The 11,201-nt window shown below is 56.4% G+C and overlaps 1 protein-coding gene across 1 annotated transcript; it reads left to right on the forward strand.

The window, feature by feature from the left end:
* Positions 1-715: 715 nt before the first annotated feature.
* LOC106673501 lies at positions 716-9,610 on the forward strand (the record flags this gene model as incomplete). The annotated part of the gene is made up of 4 exons (XM_024229876.1): positions 716-3,485; positions 3,656-3,666; positions 4,634-7,815; positions 7,972-9,610. Coding segments are annotated over exons 1-4 (7,602 nt in total), but the record flags the coding sequence as incomplete, so codon positions are not given.
* Between the last annotated feature and the right edge of the window lie 1,591 nt (positions 9,611-11,201).

Here is an 11,201-nt window from a genome sequence, read left to right on the forward strand (position 1 = left end):
CCGCCTCCTGCTCGACTTTCTGCAACTCGGCCGTCACCACCGCCGGATCAAGCCGACTGGCTAATACCGGGTTGGCCTTTTCAGCATTGTTCGCTTCTTGCCATCGGCATACCGTATGATCCTGGAACAGGATGAAGGCCTTCTGGGGGAACTGTTGACCGAATCGGTGAAGTCGGCCCACACATTGGTCCTGCGTGGAGATGTTCGGAGCCGGTTCGAGCAACACCGCGCACGCGCACGCAGCTTGAAGGTTCAGGCCGACCGCCGAGCACGCATACGTCGTGAGGAGGATCTTGCAGTTCGACGCGCGGTCCGTAAAATAGTCGGCACTGGTCGCCCGCGCTTCAGGCCCCATGTCGGAAGATATGACCGTGTACTCCATACTGAGCGCATCCAAGAACATCGCCGTCAGCCAGAGCACCATGGGCCACCGACAAAATACCAATAACCGCGGCGGAGCTCTCTGCGGGCCCGTCCCCCCACTGCCCTCGTCCACAACCCCGTCGCCCGGCCGCTGGAGGATCCCTTCGTCGCGCATGATTTTCAGTAGGTATAACAGACGCGGAGACTCCACGCCCAGGTACATTNTTTTATTCACGTGTTATGGCCAGGGGACTGGTTTCTGCTGATATTCCCAGGTTCTTAACATATCCCGAGCTGAGGTTCCAACCTGGATCTTTGACAGGTTTATAGTAAACAAGATAATTACTTCTAGATGGATCTCTTTCTCTACAACCCAACCTACCAGATCTGGATCTGCACCGCGCCTCGCTGCCAGTATGCAGTGGCCCCGTCGGTCCTGCTAACCCACCTCCGGACCCGTCATGGCTCCCACCCATCTGCGGCCACCCCAGCCCTCCGTGAGGCTGCCCTGGCGACAATGCTCCAGCGGCCGTGGATTGATCCTGCGAAGGAGACTAGCCTGTTCCCGGCAAAGGGGGACCCCCCAGTCCCAGGCCTGCCTGTCTACCAGGGTTATGCCTGCCCCTACTGTCCCTATATTATCCGGTCGTTTCCCCTGCTGGATGAACACCGCCGGAAGAAGCATAGAGAGCAGGATGGTGACTGGCGGCCGGGCCGGCTCTCTCAGACCGAGCAACAGGCCCGTAAGAAGGCGCGTCTAGCAGGCTGCCCGGTCTCCTGCCAGCGGTTCTATACCACCCGGGCTGGGAGTCATTTCTTTGAGGTATCCCAGACTATGCCTGCAGGGGGCTGCCAGGAGGGTAATACCATGCAAACCTCCCAGGACCCTGCAGAGCTGATCCGCGCCCGCGTTAACCAGGCACTGCAGGAGGGGGAGGTCACCGCAGAGCAAGCTGACGGCCAGGTACCCGTCCTGGATGCCCACCCCACCGAGGCCTCCCCGTGGCTGGAGCTCACCCGCTGGCCGGAGTACCTGCGGGGGCAGGACCTGACAGCTGTAGCCCTGCTGGGCTGCCTGCCAAACCCCCGGACTGAGCCGCTGCTGGCCCAGTTCACTGCCAGTGTCCAACGACTGATCGACCAGGCGTACCAGGCAATCCGCGAGGGCCAGATTAATGAATTTGACCAGGTCCAGATCAATACCTTCTTCCGTCGACCCAGCGTGTGGAACCGGCCAATCCAGATCCATCTCTGGCCGGCAACCTACCGGCGGTACTGCCAGGTCTGGCAGCAGCTGGTCTGCTTTGTGTATCGCAGCACGCGGCCGGAGCAGGCTATCCACCTACGCCACCAGCTGAACACCACCCAGCTTGCGGCCCTGGACCAGATGGAGGAGTACAGCCTTCAGCTACAGGCACTAGCCCTAAAGACTACTTCTAAGCCTGGTCCCGCAGCCCCCGCAGCCCCTGCAGCCCCAGCACCCATCCTACCTGCATCCTGCCCACCTCCGCCCAAGGCCCTGCCGCGGACCATCCCATGGAAGAAGAACCCTGGACTAGCCAGCTCCCTCCCCCGCCTGGCACCCCGGGTGGAGGTCCATGTGCCTCCCCCGCCAGCGCCACCACCAGCCCTGCCGGCCGGATATAATAGCCCGCAGGCACGGTCCCCCCAGGAAGTATCCCTCCATGAGTGGTTGGACCAGGCCTGCTTAGACCTCTCTATCGCGCTCCTGGACCATAGCTTGAAGGGTGATCTCTTCGAGAGTCCCCTAGTTGGGTTCCTTGCGGTCCTCGGGGTCGACCCCGTGCGGCAGACGTTCCGGGATCCGTACGGCTACACGAGCTACCTATCCGGGCTGGTGAAGATGGCCCAGATGCTGGTTGCCCTGCGCGCGGTCCGCCTGGCAGAGGCTGGGCAGGTCAGCTACCCAGCGGATGCCCTAGACGATATGCGCGAGCGGTTCCTGCTCTATGGGGTCCGGGCCCCGTTCGGCTGGATCACCCGCCTGCGGACCTATGGCAAGAAGATCCAGAACAGTACTACCAGCCTGGGCTATATCTACTGGAGTGATGACGAGCAGACCCTGAGCTACAAGGACCTGCAGCTCAGCATGCAAGGGCTCCGCGGATTTATCGCAGGCCAGGTCACGCGTGCCCAGGCAGAGCTGGAGGGGCTGTTCCTGCTCCATGAGGAGGAGGTCTGTGAGGAGGTTGTCCCGCAGCTCGCCCTGCACGAGCTCCGGGACGACCCCACCAACAACACGCGCGGATGGAACTTCCTGCGGGATCCCCGCACTCGCAAGGCCCTGCCAACCCCGGGGGACCGCTGGCTGCTGGACCGTGTCCTCAGCTTAGCCTGGCTGCGCGAGGAATTCCTGGAGATCCAACCAGGCGGGCCGGCAGGGACGGACGAGGTCCTGTGGCGGGAGGGGCCTGTGGATCAGTACCTGCACCAGGTAGACTGCTTCCTGCAACGGCTGCTCCTGCTGGTCCATATCACCGGGGGCCAACCGGCGCGCGCCACGGAGTTACTGGGCCTGCGGCACCGGAACACCCTGCAGGGCCGCCACCGGAATATCTTTATCGAGCATGGCCTGGTGAGCACGGTGACCAGCTATCATAAGGGGTACTCGATCAGCAACACAACTAAGATCATCCACCGGTACCTGCCCCGGCCGGTCAGTGAGCTGCTGGTCTACTACCTATGGCTGGTCCTTCCTTTCCGCGAAGCGCTGGAGCAGCTGACCCGGGGAGCACGGAAGTCTGCATTCCTCTGGTCAGCCGGGGAGGGTAGCTGGGCCCCAGAGCGGTTGCGGAAGGTCCTGCAGGCTGAGGCCCAGGCCCATCTCCAGACCAAGCTCAATATCCTGTCCTACCGGCATGCAGCTATCGCGATCTCGCGGGTCCACCTGAAGAGCGGCGGCTTCAAGCGAGACTACAGCGGGACGGAGGCTGCAGCCGTGTTCGACGAGCAGGCCAGCCATGGATCCTGGACTGCTGGGACTGTGTACGCGCGGGGCCTGCAGGAGGCGCCCGGGCATGTCGAGGCCCGGCGGCGGCAGTACCGGGGGATCAGCCGGGAGTGGCATGGGTTCCTGGGGTTTGAGACCTACCTGGGGCCCCGCGGTAAACGGCCACTCGGGGAGGAAGCCCCAGAGGGCCAGATAGCCAAGCGGCAATGTATTATAATTGAGATAGACCAGGATTGATAGATTCTATTAATCAGGCAAGATATCTTAGGTGAACCGTCAACCTATCTGTATAGATATATTCCATGTAGGATCTCCATGTAGGATCCAGGGTAGTAACCGGGTTGCATGGAACATGTGAAAATATATATATATATACATATATTATCCATGTGCAGACCCGACTTGCTATTTTCAGGCAAGACTGACTGCTTTGTCTGGTATATTAAAAGGGTACTCCGGAGCTATCCAGGCTATTATAGTATAGAGGATCCACACGAGTACAGATTTATAGATAGATACTGATAGATAGTCCCAGGCTCCCAGCCCTGCGCATGAGATGGGGCGGGAGATCAGTCACATGACCTAGCTATATTCGGACTAGCGCCCGCCGCTAAGAAAATAAGGCCGGCTGATCCATACTATAGCCAAGATATCAAACTATATCCGCTCTGTAGTACTCGCCTGCACCACCACAGCCCCCCCAACACCACAGAACCGGTTTTACTAACCCTAACCCACAGGCCCCGGGGAATCGACCCCTCGATGCCGTTAGGGTTCCCGAAAGTGGACCCACCCGCGTGCCGCTGATTGGCTGTAGTCTGGTGCGGGTTGGGGGGTCCCTACCATTTAATTCAGACCCTCGATGCTTTGAGAACGGGTTATCTGATCATATCTAGATTCTACTATGTTATAGAATCGCTATTTATTTATTAGTTTCTCGCTCCGGAGCTGGATCCAGCAAGGTTTACAGGTATGGGTTAGCTTTAAAGATCATGGGTTGGATAATTATGATTTTTGATGGGGTACCGCCCGCTGCCCGCCCGTGTCACCTGCTGCTCGTATCCAGGGGTGTTCCAATGTCCAACCTGGCTTTAAATCTGCTTATAACAGATACCCATTTATTTCAGTACTTTATTTACAAGCATGGAGACCCAGATATTCCAGAAGATCCCCAGCTTACAGGTAATTATCTGCCGCCACTACCGGCAAGGGATCCGACCAGCCGAGATTGAGCAGCATTTAAAGAAGCAACACCAGCTCCCGCATGCAGACGCACATGCCATCAGCGAGGCAATCCAGCAATGGGATGGGATCCAGCAGGATTCCCAAGCAATTCAGATTCCATATGAACTTGACAAGCCGCTGCCCATCCTGCCATGCGAGCCCAATGGCTTGCAGTGCTGCCGGCTGGACCCACCATGCCAGTACCTGGTGTCCTCCATGAAGGCCATGCGGAATCATTGGCGGGATGTTCATGGCTGGTCCCAGTACTGCCACGGTGGCCGAGCAAGGCAGGCACAGCAAGCAGCAAGCCAAGCTGAGCTGCAACAGTCATTCCGGTGTGTCTCCTGGCAGCAGGTATTCCGTGGGGGGAAAGGCTCCCATTATATATATATCCGCTTCCCGGACGGGCGCGCCGAGCCCCCACCCCCCACCACGCAGATCCAGCAGGCTGTGGATCAGATGTACATGTCATGGCAAGAACAGCAGGAGAAGCAGCGGCGGGAGCGTGTGGTCCAGGCGGGCGAGATCAACGATGCCAACCCGTGGCTGCGGTTAACACGGTGGGCCGAGTACCTGCAGGGGGTGGACCCGGCCGACTTGATCAGTATTTCCAGCGTGGGCCATATCGACAAGAGTTTAACTGCAGTTGAAAGGGTTGATACTGAGCCAGTGGTCCAGGTGCTGCAGGCCACCATGGCCCAACTGGTCCAGAAGAGCCAGCAGACTGTGCAGCACTGCGGGCATGCCATCCGGATCGAGGCTGTGCGCACGGAGACCAGCCAGACGCCGCACCGCCCGCTGATGGCGTACATGAACCCGGAGCAGATCCAGAAGCATATCCAGCCATGGCAGCAGGTGCTGGGGTTTATTGCCCGCACGCAGACGGACTGGCCGTGGAAAGGCCAGAAGCCGGAGTACGGGATGACCGCGCGGCAGCGGCGCTACTGGCAGCGGCTGTGGGGGTTGGCCCAGCAGGCAGCGGACGAGCGGGCCAGCCCGGATCCCATGGAGATGGACGCAGAGGCGGAGGCGGCATCCACATGGGAGATGACGGTGATTGAGACCGCATGCTTGGAGTTTTGCATTGAGCTGCTCAATCAGCGGTACCGCACGCAGGAATACGAGAGCCCGCTGGTGTGTGCCATGGCGGTGCTGGGCCGGAGCGAGAAAGGCTGGCGGGATGCCGACAGTTACCCGCCGATTTTATCCCGGGTGATCAAGATCGCGCGGTTTTTACTGGTGCAGAAGGCGCTGTGGATGGACCCGGACGCGCTGGGGATCATTGCACTATGGCAGTCCCATACCGTGGCCCCCGGGCTGCTGGCCACGGCCGAGGAGGACTTGTATGACATTGATGAAGGATTCACCGAGGCCAGCCAGCCCATGATGCCGTCATCGCCCCCGTCATCGGTCCACAGCGGGGACGGTATCCCGATGGCCCGGGTCCCCCGCCCCGGCCGCAAGCCGCTCCAGGATTGTGTGGAATGGATGGTGCGGCGGTTCATGGTGCGCGGGACGCACGGGCCCATGCAGACGCTGCTGGACTGGCGCACGTACGGGCTGAAGATCCACTACAACACCACGGCGCCGGGGCATGTGACGTGGATGGGCCAGGAGCGGTTGCTGTACCAGCAGGTGCAGTTCACAATGGGCGAGTTCCGGGGGTTCGTACATGGGCTGGTGGGTGCCACCCGGACACTGCTGGGCGAGCTGCTGCAGGAGGCCGACTTAGGGTTAGGGTTACCGGCCATCCCATGGGACCGGCTGTTTGACGACCCGGCCGAGCAGACGCCCGGATGGAGCTTCCTGCGGGATCGCCGGACCCCGTGGCCGGTAGACGGTGCGCGGTGGATGGTGGAGCGGCTGCGGGGGGAGCCCGGGGTGCAGCGGCAGGTGATGACCCGGGGGGCGTTCCACCCGCGCAAGATCCGGCAGTACCTGCAGCGGGTGGCCCGATTTTTGGAGAAGCTGGCCGTGGCCGTCCATTTGACCGGGGGGGCCCCCGCGCGGGCGCCCGAGTTGCTGAGCACCCAGCATGTCAACACCGAGACCAACCAGCAGCGGAATATATATATCGAGGATGGGTTGGTGGTGTTGGTCACGGCATACCACAAGGGGTTTTACGCGAGCAACGATACCAAGGTGATCCATCGATATTTGCCGCGGGAGGTCGGCGGGCTGGTGGTATATTATTTATGGTTGGTCCGGCCGTTTGTCCAGCAACTGGCGTGGCAGCTGGCGCGGGCAGGTGAGGGTTTAACTGCAGTTAATGACCCCCAGGCGGACCAGCCCGGCCATTGCTTTACTGCAGTTAACCATTCCCACACCGACCATGGCTTTACTACAGTTAAACCTCCCCGCCCAGCCATGGATGACACCCAGCCAGACGACCCAGGGTTCGGGTTCCCCCCGGTGGAACGACGTGGGCTCATGCTCGAGACCATTAGCAGCCCATATATCTGGGGTTGCGACGTGGGCAGTGGCCGGGAATGGAGCAGTGAGCGGCTGCGGGAGGTGCTCAAGCGGGAGACACGCACCGGGCTGGGTACGGCCATGACTGTGGCTCATTACCGGGATATTGCCATTGGGATGAGCCGGCGGTTTTTACGGCCATCCAGTGCATTCCCCAACAACATCCAGCAGGAGCAGGCGGCGGAGCAGGAACTGGCCGCCAGCGGGGAGGACCCGGATGACTGGGTCGGTACCATTGCTGATGAGCAGGCCGGGCACAGTGCCCATGTGGCGGGGATGGTGTATGGGCGGGAGAGCAACGAGTTTGCGGGTAGTACCATGCTGCGGCGGCTGAAGTTCCGGGCATCCAGCACGGACTGGCACGAGTTTTTAGGGTTCCCCACTGGGGGGCCCCCGGTACTGGGCAAGCGGGCCAACCCATGGGAGGAGCAGGCTGCAGCCCACCAGGTCGAGCGGCGGCGGCAGCTCCAGGCCACGCCCATGGAGCCCGCATTGCAGCGGATGACTGGACGGGCCGAGATACAGTTCCGCGGGGTGCAGCAGCCCGCCATCCAGGCCATCCAGGACGGCGCCAGCCCCGTGGTTGCCATCATGCCCACTGGTGGGGGGAAGAGTATGCTGTTTATGCTCCCCGCGTTCGTGGCCCCGGGAGGGTGTACCATTGTGGTGGTCCCATTGATTTCACTGCGGGCCGATTTAATGCAGCGGTGCCAGCAGCTTGGGATCCGGTGTGTATCATGGGAAAGCCGGCGGCCCCCGGACGAAGCCGCCATTGTACTGGTCACGCCCGAATCCAGCGAGGACCCGGATTTCCACACGTTTTTGAACCGGCAGCGGTGGATGCGGCGGTTGGACCGGATTGTGGTGGACGAATGCCATATCATATTAAATTCCCAGAAGGATTTCCGGCCGGCCATGGCCCGATTAGGGCGGTTGGTCAGTGCCCGCACGCAGATGGTGTTTTTAACGGCCACGCTGCCCCCCATCATGGAAGATATATTTTTGCAGCGGATCAAGCAACCCGCCAGCGCGGTTGGCATGTACCGGGCCCGGACCAGCCGGGGGAATGTGGCATACCGTGTATGGCGGCCAATTTTACCCCGCCAGACCCCGCGGGAGCCCCATCAGTGGTTAGTGATGCCGGCAGTACTGCAGTACATCCAGGGTCGGATCCAGCAAGCGCGGGGGGGCCGGGTGATTGTGTACGGGCAGACCAAGAGCCAGGTGCAGGCGATCAGCCGGGAATTGGGATGTGAGCCATACCACAGTGAGGTGGTGGACCGGGCCGGGGTGATGCAGCGGTTCCAGGACGGGCTGCACCGGGTAATTGCGGCCACCAGCGCGTTAGGGATGGGCATTGATATTCCCGATATCCGGTGCGTGATCCATATTGGGCGGCCGCGGACGTTGCTGGAGTACGGGCAGGAAAGTGGACGGGCTGGACGGGATGGACAGGCCAGCGAGGCGGTCATTATTCATCCCGATGGGTGGGAGACGCCCGATCCATGGATCCATGGCGTGGCCGACGCGGATTTCCAGCTGGTGCAGGCGTACATGGGCCATGGGTGTCGAAGATATATATTGGATGGGTACCTGGATGGGACGGTGGATGGATACACGCGGGAGCGGTGCCGGGATCAGGATCTGGATGAACTGGCATGTGACGGGTGTGAACCCGATTGGGAGGCGCAGGAGGCACCCGTCAGTATCGCCAGCAGCCCGCAACACCCAGGGTCAGGGTCAGGGTTCCGCCCGAGCCCCGATACCGTGACCAGACCAGTCAGGGGGGGTTCAGAGTTAGGGTTCAGAGGGACGGGGAGGAGGGGTCCAGAGTTAGGGTTATCCAATGATGCGGTTCATTATTCAAGGGCCCCAATTGATGCCGGATTAGGGTTTGTACCCCATTATGCAACATCCAGTTCCGAAGGGGGGGATTCCCCGGTCCATCCGCGGGCCATGTCCATTGACCGCGGCGAGTCCATTGTATCCCAGGTACCCCAAGCCCGGGTGGTTGCCACCAGCCCCGCGTACACCGCGCGCGAGCGGCAGTATAAGCAGGCGGCGGTCCGACAACAGGCCGAGGCCATGCAGGCCGGGATTGACGAGGAATTCATGGAGCAGGAGGCGCGGCGATGGCTCGACCAGTGTTATATTTGCACGATTGGTGGGCGGGATGGGGACCATAGATTGGAGCAATGCCCGCATGCCGAGAGCTGTGCCGCGCAGGAGTGGCTGGGACAGGTACAGCGGCGGGTGGATTATATCCGATTTCAGTGTTGTTATCAATGTGGGATGCCGCAGGCGATATGCCATGGGTGGCAGGACCGGGAGGTGTGTACATGGCGGGGGGTATTGATCCCGATGATTGCGGGGATGTTGTACGGGCCATGTGGTGAGGTAGTGCGGCCGGCATGGGAGCAGTGGTTGCAGGGGCGAAGATTAGAAGGGCGGGTGATATATGCCGGGAAGATATTCCAGCAGGAGGTCATGGCTGGGGTGGTCAACCCGCGAGATTATCGATCCATCGCAGCGTTTTTGGGGCAGGGTACCATTAATGGACGGGGCGTCGAGGTGCAGGCAGTATTTTGTTGGTTACGACGGGCATGTCATGATATTGAAGCTGGATTGATATCGAAATAGGAACCGGAGGCGATATATATATATAGATATATAACCCACTGAATATATATTACCAAGCTACAACATTCCATGGTCGGGGTAGAGATATATATATATATATTACAAGGTTATAACAGATATTAGCGGATAAATTTTAAAGACAGGAGTTAATTAGTAGATTATAGAGTATAAAGAGAGGATTTTAATTAGGTTTATAAGTTAAAGTAATAATTATAAAGTTTATAGGAATAAAAGTTATCAAGTTTAGATTAGAGGAGAAGAAAGAGGTATAGAAAGAGAATAATATAAATTAGAGAGTAGAGGAGATAGAAGAAATATATAGAGTAATAATAGAAAAGAGTTTAAACCGGGCAGGATGTTATAGTTTTAAGAAGAGATTATAATATAGATTAAAAGATTAGAGTAGGGATTATAATAAGGGTTTATTAAAGGATAATTTAAATTATAGAGAATAGATAGATAAAGAGTACGAAGTTAAGAATAAAAGGAGTTATAGAGTAGTAATTATAATTATAAAGAATTATCAATTAAACAGTTAGAGGTTAATAAAGTAAAGAGTTAGAAAAGAGGATCAGATTTATAAGACAGTAGTAAAATAGAATTAATATTAAGATTAATAGTAATAATGAATAAGGATTAGTATCAGTATTGATTAGATTTTTAAGATCAGAGTTTCAAAAGATTATAAAATTTTAGAAATTAAGGGTCCGGGTTTTAGAAATTAAGGGTCCGGGTTTTAGAAATGAAGGGTGAGGGTTTTATAAGAGTATGGGATAGGATATTCAGGGTTCAATAGATAGGATAAAAACGAGCAGGTTTTAGAATAGTATTTAGGTAAATTTTCCAAGAGTTAAAGATAATTAAGAAAAATATTAAAAATATTAGAGAGATATTAGAATTAAAGAGGTAGAGAGTAAGGGTTATTAAAGTTAAGGATTCAAGATTTTTAGAATTATATATAAGTATTTTAGTATAAGAGCTGGCAGGTAAATTATAGGATAAGAAATTATAAATTTTAGAGTAAGGGTTTTAAAGTTAAGGGTTTTATCAGGAGAGTCAGGGTTTAGAAATTCAGGATAGATTTTCAAGACAGGAAAGTGATTAAGGGGTATAAGAGAAGATTATATATTCAGAGAATAAAAATCAGAGAAATATAAGAGTAGGGATTTCAAGAGTTATAGAGGAGAGATTTTAAGGATTTATTAAGTTTCAGGGTAAGGGTTTTAAAGTTAAGGGATCAGATAAAAGAGTAAGGGTTTTAAAGTTAAGGGTTTAGAAATTTAGAATAGATTTTAAAGCTAGGAAAGAGGTTAAGGAGTATAAGAGAAGATTATAAAGTTAGAGAATCAGAATTCAAGAAATATAAGAGTAAGGATTTCAAAAGTTTAGAGTAAGGGTTTGGATGTTGAGGGTTTAGATAGAAGAGTAAGGGTTCGGTAGGGTTAGGGTTAGGGTTAGGGTTAGGGTTAGGGTTAGGGTTAGGGTTAGGGTTAGGGTTAGGGTTAGGGTTAGGGTTAGGGTTAGGGTTAGG

This window comes from Cimex lectularius, unplaced genomic scaffold (assembly GCF_000648675.2).
Source record: "Cimex lectularius strain Harlan isolate CLEC.00 unplaced genomic scaffold, Clec_2.1 scaffold568, whole genome shotgun sequence".
Lineage (NCBI taxonomy): Eukaryota > Metazoa > Arthropoda > Insecta > Hemiptera > Cimicidae > Cimex > Cimex lectularius.